General features: G+C 38.5%; 1 protein-coding gene across 1 annotated transcript in view; it reads right to left on the bottom strand.

The window, feature by feature from the left end:
* RhoGAP1A (Rho GTPase activating protein at 1A) overlaps positions 1 to 14950 on the bottom strand; it is a 594034-nt gene that overhangs the window by 129353 nt on the left and 449731 nt on the right. Inside the window, exon 13 of the mRNA XM_067141809.2 lies at positions 4780 to 4946. Within this exon, the coding sequence (XP_066997910.2) occupies positions 4780 to 4946 (167 nt within the window). The remainder of the gene's footprint in view (positions 1 to 4779; positions 4947 to 14950) is intronic.

Genomic DNA, 14950 nt, shown 5'->3' on the forward strand with positions numbered 1-14950 from the left:
TGTTCTTTAACTGAGGAAACATTTGGTCATATTTATCTCATCTTCCTATGTTTCCGGATCATTGTCGATTTCGATGAAAAACTTTACCGGATCATCTCCTTTTACAGTGAGATCTTCCCGTTATCACATCTGTAGTGATTTCTTCTTCCCATTTGTCGGGAGATTTCTCTTGGTGAGTTCGCCTTTGACCTGTTTCACAGACATATTTTCTAGTATCACCTGCATTCTGATCTATTTCGCGCTACACACGTATTCGCTCGTAAATTCTTATGTCTAGTCCCACGGTTGCCAATGATGTATCCACAATGACACATACAAAATGCTGTCAACTTGTGTACACGGATTTATTTACAATTATTTACAAATTAAGTGCACATAACCTAATTCAATGCTGTCACAAAAAAAAAAAAAAAATATTTCACTCCGCATACATCAACAGACCGCCATTTTAACAATTGCCTATCACAGCACCTAGAGGTTGTAACCTAAAAACACAGGTGAAACAGTTGACTACCGACTGCCTACATTGGCATGTCAGCCTAAGCACAACACGTTTTCACTAGTGAAACTCCTACTAAACAATAACACGTCTCTCCCATCAAGACAACCTGTTTATATATGTGCCTCACCAGGCTTCTGGAAAGATACATTACAAAAATTCCTTCTCATAAATTCTCGGGTGCCTAACAACATGGTAAAAATGTAAAGAATATTCTACAGAGTTCTTGTCACCGAGTGTCATGCTGGATGTTACAGTGTGTTTCACCATCATATATACAGGTAATAATAAATTATATGCAGGTTCTTACATTAACTAAACTCATATAAACACCTTTATACAACAAATGTTTCGTGACAACCTCACAAATAATGTGACCGTAAACTAATAATGATACTAATAAGTGGATGTACATCACAACAACAACAATAATAATAATAATAATAATAATAATAATAATAATAATAATAATAATAATAATAATAATAATAATAATAATCTGAGCTCGATACTTGCATTATTTACCCAGGGGTGAGAGAATACTGTTTTCAAGTTATACCAGTTTATCACACCTGCGTCAGTACTAGTACTGTTGTTGTTTACACAGCAAAGCCAAAATATAGAATTCATACTAGGAACAAGATTCACATCGAGAAATGTTATATTATGTTATATAATATGTGTGTGACACAGTTGTTGGCTTATGATGATAAAGGTTTAGAAAATTCATATCGATCTATCATACTATCGATTCAATTCAGATTTCATTTTCATTCAGTTGGCAGTATTACCGGAACTGGGAGAGCTCCCTCCTTGTTCCTCACCCCCGTAAAACCAGGTATCACTAAAAGTTTCGCGTACTGTACTCGAACATTCCAACAAGAGTAACAGTTAACATCATTAAAGACAATTTAACTAAACATGGCTATCTAAGTGTAATGGAAATCGATGAATTTATGAACATAGTAAATTTTGTCCTCGACAACAATTTTTTCACCTTCAATAAGAAAATATATCGTCAGAAGGGTTTATCAATGGGAGATCCAGTGTCAGGCATCTTAGAAGACATTTGCGTTGACTACTTAGAACACACAAAAATCAAAACAAAAATACAAGGTTCGAGTCTATGGATCCGATAAAAGCTTCGAATACCACATTTATAGCAAGCCGAACTTTTCACTAAACACATCCAAGAACAACTCATCACGTCCCAACATTCAAAAACGGGCAGCCTACTATAGTTTAATATACTGAATGTTTAAAATACCCCTTACACCTAAGGACTTCAACACAGAAATACAATATATAAGGAACATAGCCAAGTTCAACGGGTTTAACATATTAATGGTCAATCAAATAATAAGAACAATTAGAAATAGACTAATTTCAAGATTAATTTTGGGAAAACAAAATAGAGTCTTAATTTGCCACATTCACTTACAGTAATCCCAACATATATCAAATTTCAAACCCATTCAAGAAACATGACCTCAAAATTTCATTCAAAACACAAAACATCAACAAAAGCATGTTCCTAAATCACAATAGTTTCAACTCCAACAAAGACCAATACTTGGGATCTGGTTTTGTTTTGTTTTGCTAGGGGCTTTACGCCGCACCGACACGTATAGGTCTTATGGCGACGATTGGATAGAAAAGGCCTAGGAGTTGGAAGGAAACGGCCGTGGCCTTAATTAAGGTACAGCCCCAGCATTTGCCTGGTGTGAAAATGGGAAATCACGGAAAACCATCTTCAGGGCTGCCGACAGTGGGATTCGAACCCACTATCTCCCGGATGCAAGCTCACAGCCGCGCGCCTCTAAGCGCACGGCCAGATCTGCGGTTTACAAACCTGTACCCAATGTTCCATCTCATACCTGTACCGAATGTTCCGTCTCATACATAGGACAAACAGGACGAAGTTCCTCAATGAGATACTTAGAACACTATAATGCAAACAAACATCATAAATTCTCGGCAATGAGCATACATATGAAAGAAACTGGACATGCCCACATGACCATAGAACATTTAACTATCCTAAAGAAAATAAGAAAAGGCAAATTGATGAATGAATATGAACACATAAGCATTTTCATACACCAGTTTTTCAACCGAAACCACAATTTGAATGACATTACAGAGACTAAAAATCCTTTATACGATCAAATCCCACAATGATTAAAATATTAAAATTATAAGAAAACATGTTTCAAAACATCAATAAATTTCCATACGTAAAAGCTCCGCCCACAGAAAAAAACTTCCTCCGAGAACAGTCAATACCTCATCCGACCACCCCTCCCCAACCCATACCCCTACACATAACACATACAGAGACAACACGAGATGAACGGAATTAGCAATCACCAGTCGGACAGAAGGTGTTACAAGAGCACGCCAGCCAAAGAGAGGCGAGGGGGTGAGTAAGAGCCCGCTTAATATCCTCATTTTATACTTCAGTTCACTCAAACTTCACAACTAAGACACATTTTTTCATTACAGACTGCAACAATACCAACCCTTAAAAGAAGCAACAAGACCACAATAAATGTTACAACAACCATGAGAAGTCCCCTCTTCAAACCCACACAGCGACAGGCAGCGAGATATTACATAATTTTGATCACCATAAAGCAACATTCAGACAATGGATCACACAATATCTTACGAAAAAGCCACCAAATTTTATTTTCAAGGTGACACTCAATATCATGAAGATTCCAGTGAGATCACGCACATTGGATATTACAGACTAAATAACCCAAACCAACCAATGTCGTCACAAGTTTTTAAAGAATAACAATTATGTTTTTATCAAATGTATAATAATTGTAAACTCACTCTTTTTAGACAGAGCAACTGTATGCCAGCTAAATGTTTTTTATATATTACACATGTAAACACAATTCACTAGTCATACCAATTCACATCAGCCAGATGTTTCTACAGAACATGTCATACACATGTATGTATATTGGTTATTCAGCCCAATGGCTGGTTTGATCCTCCACTGTTCTGCCAACAGCTGTCGCAGATAGCTTAGGCATCACTGAAGAGGCATACTAGGGAAAGGAGGAGTGCAGTAGTTTCCCTTTTCTTTCCTCACTGAGCCAGAAGTTGCTATTACATATCAGTCTGCCAAGCCCACTGAAATACATACACCAACCGAACCTATGAGTGATATTTTCACAACATTCATAACGAAGACTGCCTGCATAAGGAATGGTATTACTAGCATTGCTCATACCTCAGTCACCTTCATACTGAGGTCGATAGCTGCAGTCGATTAAGTGCGGCCAGTATCCAGTATTCAGGAGACAGTGGGTTCGAGCTCCATTGTCAGCAGCCCTGAAGATGGTTTTCCATGGTTTCCCATTTTCACACCAGGCAAATGCTGGGGCTGTACCTTAACGCCACAGCCGCTTCCTTTCTACTCCTAGCCCTTTCCTGTCCCAACGTTGCCGTAAGACCTATCTGTCGGTGCGACATAAAGCAAGTTGTTGTAAGTCGCCTTCATATTGTCAAAGGCAAGGATGAGACAGACAGGTCAACGAAAGTAACACATTTATTCTAGCCCATACCAGAAGACATAATGCACTACATCTCACCAGCGAAGGCATATGTAATACACAAAATAGGCAAATAGGCAAAACATGTCCCGCTTAAGACACAACAATAATGTAAAAATACGTACGTGAATTTAAAAAAACACAATGTAATGAAAAGGTGGACTCTCAAAAAAACTTCTTTTAGAAAGATATACGTTGCTCAATACAGACCCAACGATGAGATTTATAACTTGTAATACTGGATACTGACCACACTTAAACGACTGCAGCTATCGAGCTCGGTTCAGTACAGAAAAATGAGAAAAGTATTGAGATGAAATGCCCAGATAGAGCTTTTTTTTTCTTGTTTGATTCAAAATAAAGGTTTGTACAGATTATGTACGGTAGATTGAATTCATTTGTTAGTTTATTTCTGGATTATCCTCATTTCCGTTAATCATATCTGGTCCTGTCCAATCCGGATAAAAAAGGTCATTGTGTATCTACATACTGAATAGAATTGCTTTTCTGGGGCTACTGCTCTCAAGGCAGCTAATAACTCTGATGGGGTATCAACTCATGATGCCTGGCTCCTACCTAGATCCTACGATATTTCAACAAATTTGGACCTCAATATTCCTTCATCTCTTCAGAATCAACAACCCTTCTCTTCCCAATTTTTCAATAAGTGTTTGAGAAATGGATTGGTAATTGTAGGTAGATACTCACTTGCAAACTTGCTGGATTTTTGCTCCAAAGAGACCAGAAGTTTTCGCTGTTGGAACTCTTCTCAATGTCACTTCACTTGGCACAAATTTCAAAGAGATTTGCAAAGTACAATTGTGCAGTGCAACAAATTTGTCAACCTTCTCATCACCAAGCCATGAGCGACTCAGCTGCAAACAAAGATAAGAATAAAATGAATTACAGTATTATTAAGAAGATTATTATTTCAAAGTACACATTCTACTCTCATATGCAGCCGTGCATCATTATTATGTAAAAATTAAGAAAAGAAAAGAAAAATCAAGCTTGTAGTGTTACATGACTGTTGATATAATGATCATAGCCAGCTTTCCTCAGAATTTTCATCAAAGGGACTTTCCATTAAAAAAATATCCCACATGCATTACACAAGACTGCCTTGATGAGAAGCAAAAGACAATGTTACTTGGCTATCACATCCTGTACAAAAAAGGGGGAGATATCAAATTTATATGGGTCATTTGAAAGAAAGATGGTAGAACTTGCCAATCTTGGCATTAAAATCAATCTAGGACCAACAGTTTTATGTTGTACCCAAACCACAAAGGTCATGAATCTGAAAAGACCACATGTGCTGACATGGATTTGAACAACAAATGACTAACTGAGAAGCTGGCAACGACGCAGCAGAACAGGTGTGTCCAACACGCATAGGCCGCATGTGACCCTTGTCAACTTTGTATGCAAACTTACCCAAATTTATAAATTATATGTACTTTTAAAAAGCAAATTATATGAAAATAAAAATGAAACTACAGCACTGATATTTTTTTGTAAATATTAAATTCATTCCAATACATCTCTTTCCCATCTTATAAAAGACATCCAGATGTTTTGAGAGTTTATTATTTGTTTATAGTTACTCACAAAGCAGCATATTTGATATGTAATAAAGCACTTTCAGTTTTTAAAGAATACAATGTTAAGCAACATTACAACTCCAAACATGCTCCTTCATATGATAAAACTGAGGGTCAATTTCATGAAGACAAAATGACTGCTTATGGGACAGTAATCCTGTTTTAAGAATTTGTCCACTCAATCTGAATTGCTCATCAAAGTGAGCTATGAAGTAGTAGAAATTATTGCAAAGAAATCAAAACCATTCTCGGATGGCTAGTTTGTTAAATAATGCCTTGAAATTGTTTCTGAAATAATATGCCCAGACAAGAAATCAAAGTTCTCTAAATGAACCTTATCATGGTAGACTGTAGTTCACTGTATAGATGAGTTAACTACTAGTGTATAGACCATTTTAAATATAAAAAAATTAGCCAACAATTTTGAAGGCTTTTGAGCTCACACTCAATGATAGTTGCGTTGGTAGTGGTACTACCCAGTTAGCAATGTTCATAAGGGAAGTTGAAAAATATTTCAACATTTTCGATGAATTATCTGTTCTTGTTCCTTGTTAAAGGCACCAGAAAAGCTATTAATTTAGTGAAGTGTGTAGCTGACATTTTGAAATAGTTTGAACTGAAATTAACCAAACGTTCAGACATAACAACTGACAGGGCTCTTTGCATTCTTAAGAAGGTAGGAAGGCTTGTTTAAATTAATACATGTTGAAGCAGCTAAGGTGGGAAATAATTCTGTAATGCAATATTAATGTTTCTTATACAAAGAAAATCTCTGTGCCAATCACTTGAATTCCAAAAATATCTTCAAAGTTGTCACTGAAGTTGTGAATTTTATTCATTTGCAAGGTCTGCAACAAAGACAATTTCAGAATTTCATGAAGAGTCTTGATTTATACTGAAGTCGAAGGCTCAGCCGAGGTGAAATGTTATAGTAATTATTAGATATTAAAGGAAAAATACGAACATTTATGGAGGAAAAGAGAAATCCTATTATCAAATTTAACAACTCTCACAGATGTGTGATTTTTCCTTCCTAGCTGATATTACATTACATTTGAATTAACTAAATTTACGCCTCCAATGTTAAGATCACTTGACCGCTTCTATGTTTGACCACATAAAGGCCTTCAAAACAAAATTATGGCTTTGGGAAACAGTGCCAAGTGTTGCAATGACAGCTAAAAATTAACTATACTTACCTAGATATTCAATTAGTAGGGCAGATTTTTTCACCCTTATATAATAAGAGTCACATTAAATAGACGTCATTTGTTCCATTCAGTTTAGTTTATGGTCATAATTTATAAATTATGTAATTATACATATCCAATATAAAATGAATATAAAAAATACAATATTAAATTTAACCAATCCATGAGGACTGTAGTGGCCCCTAGTAAAAAATAAGTTTGGACGTCCCTGCTGTAGAGCTTTCATGTCCTGAAATATGAAAGATTTCGACGTCACTAATTTTATATCAATAAATTTAATTTCATCAGTTATGAGCGTAGATGTAAAGTTACAGGTAAGCTGGTATCATAAAAAAAGCAATCTCTTGCAATGCAGACCTAGTTAAGAGGGATAACAAAAATACTACCAGTGAAAATGAACTGAAAATGTTCATCACCTGAGGGACTTAGTTCTTTGGAACACAAAAAGCTATTCCTAAAACCTAAGTACAGTATTACCCTTTTACACTTTTCAAGGGACCCAAAGAATACTGGTATAAAAGTGGGGAAGTATTATTATTATTAGCGTATGGCAAGGAAATTATATACATAATATACAATATATACACAATAACAAAAACATTGATTCACTTCAGGCATTAGTGTTATCTCTTATATCTGAATGTCCAACTTTTCAGTCCACTGTAGTGCTTCCGCTGTTGGAGATAGGAAGTCTTCCAAACTACCTGGATAAGCCCGCAGTTGACACTCGCTTGCAATGTGGGGAATAGTCTGGCGAGGGGCTCCACAGTCACATTCTGGATATGGTACAAAGTTCCACTTGTAGAGAGAAACCCTGCACCTTCCATGACCTGTCCTGATCCTGTTCAGTCTGGACCAAGTTGAACGTGGTAGTTGGGATCCATTTGCAATATTTTCCTCTCTGAATATGTTATGCAGGGGCATGTTGGGAGAGTTATTCCAGCGGCCTTTCCACTCCTCCAAAGCATTGAAGTTGGTGGATGTCTTCAGAGCAGCATCACAACGGGGTGGATGTCGTGATTTCAGTCTTTTGAGACTAAGAGCTGGTATGTCATTTAGAACAGGTAGCATAGGATTCTTGCAGATCTTCTTGTACTTTCGAACAAGAGCTCTGGATCTTCATAAGTCAGGTGGCATTATTCCTGACAACAGAGGGAGCCAGTGAATTGGAGTTGATCTGATGGTGCCAGATATAAGATGCATGCTGGTATTCAATTGTGGGTTAATATACTTTGTATATGGACTATTAATCCACACTGGAGCACAGTAGTCAGCAGCAGAGAAAACCAGTGCTAAGGCTGAAGAGCATAGGATGTTTGCAGTAGATCCCCAAGTGGTACCAGTTAGCTTCTGAATAATATTGTTTCGGGTTTTCAATTTCTTCGACAAGTTCAAAAGAGGTTGTTTGAATGATAATGTCCGGTCCAAGGTAACACCGAGATATTTTGGATACCTATTGTGATTAAGTACTCGATTGGAGAAGGTAATATTTAGTTTTAAGTTAGCAAGCCGGTTACTCAAATGGAAGCAAGAAACCTCTGTTTTGGCTGTACTGGGTCTGAGTCTCCATTTCCTGAAATATTCTGCCAATGTGGATAAGTCCTGAGTCAAAATGTCTTCAGTTTTCTCAAAGATCTTGTGTTGTGTGGCCAGGGTCAAGTCATCAGCATAGCAGAACTTCCTGGATATTGTTTCTGGAAGATCAGAGATGTACAGATTAAACAGTAGTGGCAATAAAACTGATCCTTGGGGCAAACCATTGTGCAGTTTTCTCACTGAGTTTTTCTTTTCACCTAACCAGACCTGGAATTTCCTGTCGCTGATCATGTTGTTGATAAGCTGTGCAATCGTTCTGCTCTGAGTAATTTATAAATCAATCCTTCCTTCCAAATGGTATGAACGTTGCTCACGTCCGCAGGATTTACCTCCTTCCTGTTGCTGATCATGTTGTTGATAAGCTGTGCAATCGTTCTGCTCTGAGTAATTTATAAATCAATCCTTCCTTCCAAACGGTATGAACGTTGCTCACGTCCGCAGGATTTACCTCTTCATTGCCCTGCATGTGTCTCCCAGGTGGTGCTAAGCGAGCAACAGCAATAGGCAGCCAGTCTATCCTAGGATCTCCTGGCTATCAAATTATGTCAAAGTGGGGAAGTGTAAATCATGGGAAACAAATTATATATGTAAAAATGCAATGCTCAGGAAAAGGAGGGAAATGTTACACAAATGCATATTATTAATTATGGAGTATTTCGATCTTAATCCTATTACTTCAAATTACTTCCAGTGTAAATTAACTGTTGTAATTATGATCATCCACTGATTAGGAGAAGGGTGCAAGTAGGTAGTTAAAATATTGTGTAAAATATATTCTTTTAATCTGGTTATCTTTCTCAGAATAACTATCGAATCATCTAAAATGCAATAAATTTTCTTTCTCTGGATGGAACATTTTAAATACTGCTGTTGTGCCTATTTACAACATTATCACACACTTATTCCATTGGAAAACTACACAATCACTGCTTCCTACCAAAATAGTCTAGAATTAATCACTGTTGGTTATGGTAAAGAAACCAACCATTGCATATGCACTTGCCACAGTACCGACAGGCATCCTTTCACGATGCTCATGATCTTCATTGCCACTGGTGTACATGCTGGACATTCAGTGCACTTGCCTGGAATTTCACTTTGTACGTTTTGGCCAAAGCCATCTGACAGATTCTCATTCCTCTTTATAACATTTTATTTCTATGGTTCCAATAAAGTATCGGTAAGCATGTTGTCAAATTAACAATCAAAACTAACTTTTGCACCAATACCACTGCCTTCCAGATAATATCAATCACTGATTGCTGTTCTAATAACCCAGTATTACACTGGCCACCTGTGTATAGGCTAACTCAGGTTAATGGAATAGTGATACGTTGAGAACATCACATTACTGCATTTAACCAATTTTGACATTTAGGGACAGTTCATACAGAGTTATTGGTTGTAGCCAATGCATTTATTGTCTTATTAAAAACTCAATGTAGCCTTGAAAATAAATTTGGTCCCTTGTGATTCCGCTTTGAGCATTCAAATAGTCATCGTCCAAGAAATATTAGGCCATGAACACCTGTACTGTTATGAAACTAACCTTAAAACAGCAGCTTCAGATTGCTGGTTAGGTAGTGAGTGGTGCACAGTATTGTATTGTTTCTGACATGCATGGTAATTCAAAAGTGACAGTCTTCAGAGTTGAGACTGCGAAGGACGACACCCTTCTTCAGGACAGTGACTGTCAGTCGGCTGACTACGGTGAAGTATTTGCCACATTCATTGAATTGTTCTGATTTTGTTCATAGGAGAGTAGGTAAAAGAAGTAAAAGTAATGTGAGAGAAGAAAGTTTCTTTGCTTAAAGTGCTTGAGTTAAAGAGTTAACTATTATAACTCTCCTTGGTTCTTTTTTTTTTTTTTCATATGCTCTTAAAAATCTCTGTTGATATTTTGGTTTTCTGTTAGTATAAGCCAAGATTTTAAAAGGATAGATGGAGTCCGAGCCCAACTGCACCAGGGAAAGTTCTTAGCCTTAGAACCCTAGTATCGCTAACACTACCAGCCCAATTCATACAAACATAGTAGAATTCTAAATTTGGTCCATATACGAGCGTTACATTCAAGGAACGTATCCCATATCGATCAACAAATGCTAGTCCATATGCACTTAGTGCATTAATTTTGAACATTCCATCAAGTACTCCGCGAATTAGGCAAGTTTCTGTATTACATAAAACATCGTGTTGTTGCGGCAACAGTAAAGAGTAATTTTAAATACTATTTAGAGCTTACCTCTGTACCTGCCTACGCATGATGCAGGGCTACCCAGATTGATATATGTAGTACTGTAGTGCACTGATTTGTTACTTATTATCATTACTGCGCTGTCCGGCTCCATGGCTAAATGGTTAGCGTGCTGGCCTTTGGTCACAGGGGTCCCGGGTTTGATTCCCGGCAGGGTCGGGAATTTTAATCATAATTGGTTCATTTCGCTGGCATGGGGACTGGGTGTATGTTGTCTTCATCATCATTTCATCCTCATCATGACGCTCAGGTCGCCTACGGGTGTCAAATGATGATGACAACGAAGGTGGTGGCAGTCTGCTTCCTGTTTTATGGAGAACGTTGCAGTTATCATAGCAAGAAAGTCTTGAGCAGTGCAGTTTGACTTGTCCTCGGACACTCCTGGCACGAAAAGCCATATGCCATTTCATTATTACTGCACTTTATTACATTATACATACATACATTATCATTATAGACTGTTATCCCTTTCAGCGTTCAGTCTGCAAGCCTCTGTGAATTTACTAAACGTCGAAACAATTCTCGATTTGCAACTAGTGTTGTGGCCTCATTTAGTTCTATACCTCTTATCTTTAAATCGTTAGAAACCGAGTCTAACCATCGTCGTCTTGGTCTACCTCTACTTCTCTTACCCTCCATAGCAGAGTCCATTATTCTCCTAGGTAACCTATCCTCCTCCATTCGCCTCACATGACCCCACCACCGAAGCCGGTTTATGCGTACAGCTTCATCCATCGAGTTCATTCCTAAATTAGCCTTTATCTCCTCATTCCAAGTACCCTCCTGCCATTGTTCCCACCTGTTTGTACCAGCAATCATTCTTGCTACTTTCATGTCTGTTACTTCTAACTTATGAATAAGATATCCTGAGTCCACCCAGCTCTCACTCCCGTAAAGCAACGTTGGTCTGAAAACAGACCTATGTAAAGATAGTTTCGTCTGGGAGCTGACTTCCTTCTTACAGAATACAGTCGATCGCAGCTGCGAGCTCACTGCATTAGCTTTACGGCATCTTGATTCAATCTCACTTACTATATTACCATCCTGGGAGAACACACAACCTAAATACTTGAAATTATCGACCTGTTCTAGCTTTGTATCACCAATCTGACATTCAATTCTGTTGAATTTCTTACCTACTGACATCAATTTAGTCTTCGAGAGGCTAATTTTCATACCATACTCATTGCACCTATTTTCAAGTTCCATGATATTAGACTGTTGGCTTTCGGCACAATCTGCCATTAAGACCAAGTCGTCAGCATAGGCCAGATTGCTTACTACATTTCCACCTAAATGAATCCCTCTGCCATTTTATACCTTTCAGCAGATGATCCATGTAAACTACAAACAGCAAAGGTGAAAGATTACAGCCTTGTCTAACCCCTGTAAGTACCCTGAACCAAGACCTCATTCTGCCATCAATTCTCACTGAAGCCCAATTGTCAACATAAATGCCTTTGACTGCTTTTAATAATCTGCCTTTAATTCCATAGTCCCCCAGTATGGCGAACATCTTTTCCCTCGGTACCCTGTCATATGCTTTCTCTAGATCTACGAAACATAAACACAACTGCCTATTCCTCTCGTAGCATTTTTCAATTACTTGGCGCATACTGAAAATCTGATCCTGACAGCCTCTCTGTGGTCTGAAACCACACTGGTTTTCATCTAACTTCCTTTCAACGACTGATCGCACCCTCCCTTCCAAGATGCCGGTGAATACTTTGCCTGGTATACTAATCAGTGAGATACCTTGATAGTTGTTGCAATCCTTCCTGTTCCCTTGCTTATAGATAGGGGCAATTACTGCTTTCGCCCAATCTGAAGGTACCTTACCAACACTCCACGCTAATTTTACTACTCTATGAAGCCATTTCATCCCTGCCTTCCCACTATACTTCACCATTTCAGGTCTAATTTCATCTATTCCTGCTGCCTTATGACAATGGAGTTTATTTACCATCCTTTCCACTTCCTCAAGCATAATTTCACCAACATCATTTTCCTCCTCCCCTTGAGCTTCGCTGTTCACACCACCACCAGGATGATTTCCTTTTACATTGAGAACATGTTCAAAATATTCCCTCCACCTTTTCAGTGATTCCCTGGGATCTATGAGTTCACCTGAATTACTCAAAACACTGTTCATTTCCTTTTTCCCTCCCTTCCTAAGATTCTTTATTACTGTCCAGAAAGGTTTCCCTGCTGCTTGACCTAGCCTTTCCAGGTTGTTACCAAAATCCTCCCATGACTTCTTTTTGGATTCAACAATTATTTGTTTCGCTCTGTTTCTTTCCTCTACATACCACTCCCTATCTGCCTCGGCCCTTGTTTGGAGCCATTTCTTATAAGCCTTCTTTTTACGTTTACAAGCTGCTCTCACTTCATCATTCCACCAAGATGTTCGCCTTTTCCCATCTTTACACACAGTTATTCCAAGGCATTCCCTGGCTGTTTCTACTACAGCATCCCTGTATGCCACCCATTCACTTTCTATATCCTGAACCTGCTTAATGTCTACTGTTCGAAACTTCTCACTAATCATATCCATGTACTTCAGTCTAATTTCCTCGTCCTGGAGATTTTCCACCCTTATTCGTTTGCAGACAGATTTCACTTTCTCTACCCTAGGCCTAGAGATACTTAGTTAACTACAGATCAGATAGTGGTCTGTATCATCGAAAAATCCCCGGAAAACTCGTACATTCCTAACAGCTTTCCTGAATTCGAAGTCTGTTAAGATATAGTCTATTATGGATCTGGTACCCCTAGCCTCCCATGTGTAGCGGTGAATAGCCTTATGCTTGAAGAATGTATTCGTAACAGCTAAACCCATACTAGCACAGAAGTCCAGCAAACGCTTCCCATTCCCATTAGCTTCCATATCTTCACCACATTTACCAATCACCCTTTCGTATCCTTCAGTTCTATTCCCAACTCTCGCATTGAAATTGCCCATTAGCACTATTCTATCCTTGCTGTTTACCCTGACTACGATGTCACTCAATGCTTCATAAAACTTGTCAACTTCATTCTCATCTGCACCCTCACATAGTGAATACACGGACACAATTCTAGTCCTAATTCCTCCAACTGACAAATCTACCCACATCATTCGCTCATTTACGTGCCTAACAGAAACTATGTTCCGTGCAATGGTATTCCTGATAAAGAGCCCTACCCCAGACTCTGCCCTTCCCTTTCTAACACCCGTCAAGTACACTTTATAATCTCCTATCTCTTCCTCGTTATCTCCCCTTACCCGAATATTACTTACTCCTAGCACATCCAGATTCATCCTCTTTGCTGACTCAGCCAGTTCTACTTTCTTTCTTCCATAAGCCCCATTAATATTGATAGCTCCCCATCGAATTCCATTTCGTTCGCCAAGTAGTTTCCAAGGAGTCCCTCGCCTGTCAAATAGGAGTGGGACTCCATACTCCCATAGGTCCGAGGCTTGCTTAAAATGTTCTGAGCTCGGTCGATTCATGAAGCAGGATGCTGCCCTACTTGCACATAGTCCATGTGAGGATCTCTCCTCTAACGGGTTATGGACCACCGGTGGATTGTATAGTCCTAGCCGCCTGAGCACAAGGAGGGCCAGAACTCAGAATATGTCCGAGATGCCCACTCCCATTCCATAGCAACTGGTATCCCGACTCTCAGGACCACTTACTAGGCCCCTCAGCCGTTGCCCATGGTTCACGAACTAGGACGTGACTACAGTAACCCACAAACATGAACCACTTTATTATTACATACAAAATGATACACAGTATATCATGTTGGCACTATTACAACCTCATATTATACTATTCCAGAACACTAGATATATGCTCCTTAAACTTACATCCATCATAAAACTCTATACAGTACTTCACAACACTAAACTTTCTTCCACAGATCAAACTAAGAAACTTGTTTCCTCTTAATTCTAATTGTGTCTTTCTGAATGCAGTCCTGAGCCAAGTACATTAGTTCAAGAAGAGTGGGAGAGTTAAATATAATGGCAAATTGCTTTAAGTTACAAACGGTCTGTGAGCCTGTTGATGGGTTTGAATCTTGTTTTGATCTTCATCCTCTTGCTCGTCTCCTTCCGTTTCTATTTCCTTCCCTTTCTCGACCTTTCTTCTAGAAGGGCTGTACCTGATTTGAAAATGTGGGTGTCATAAGTTGTTCATCATTTCAAATGAATTTCTCTGCCTTGTAGG

Source organism: Anabrus simplex, chromosome 2 (genome assembly GCF_040414725.1).
Source record: "Anabrus simplex isolate iqAnaSimp1 chromosome 2, ASM4041472v1, whole genome shotgun sequence".
NCBI lineage: Eukaryota > Metazoa > Arthropoda > Insecta > Orthoptera > Tettigoniidae > Anabrus > Anabrus simplex.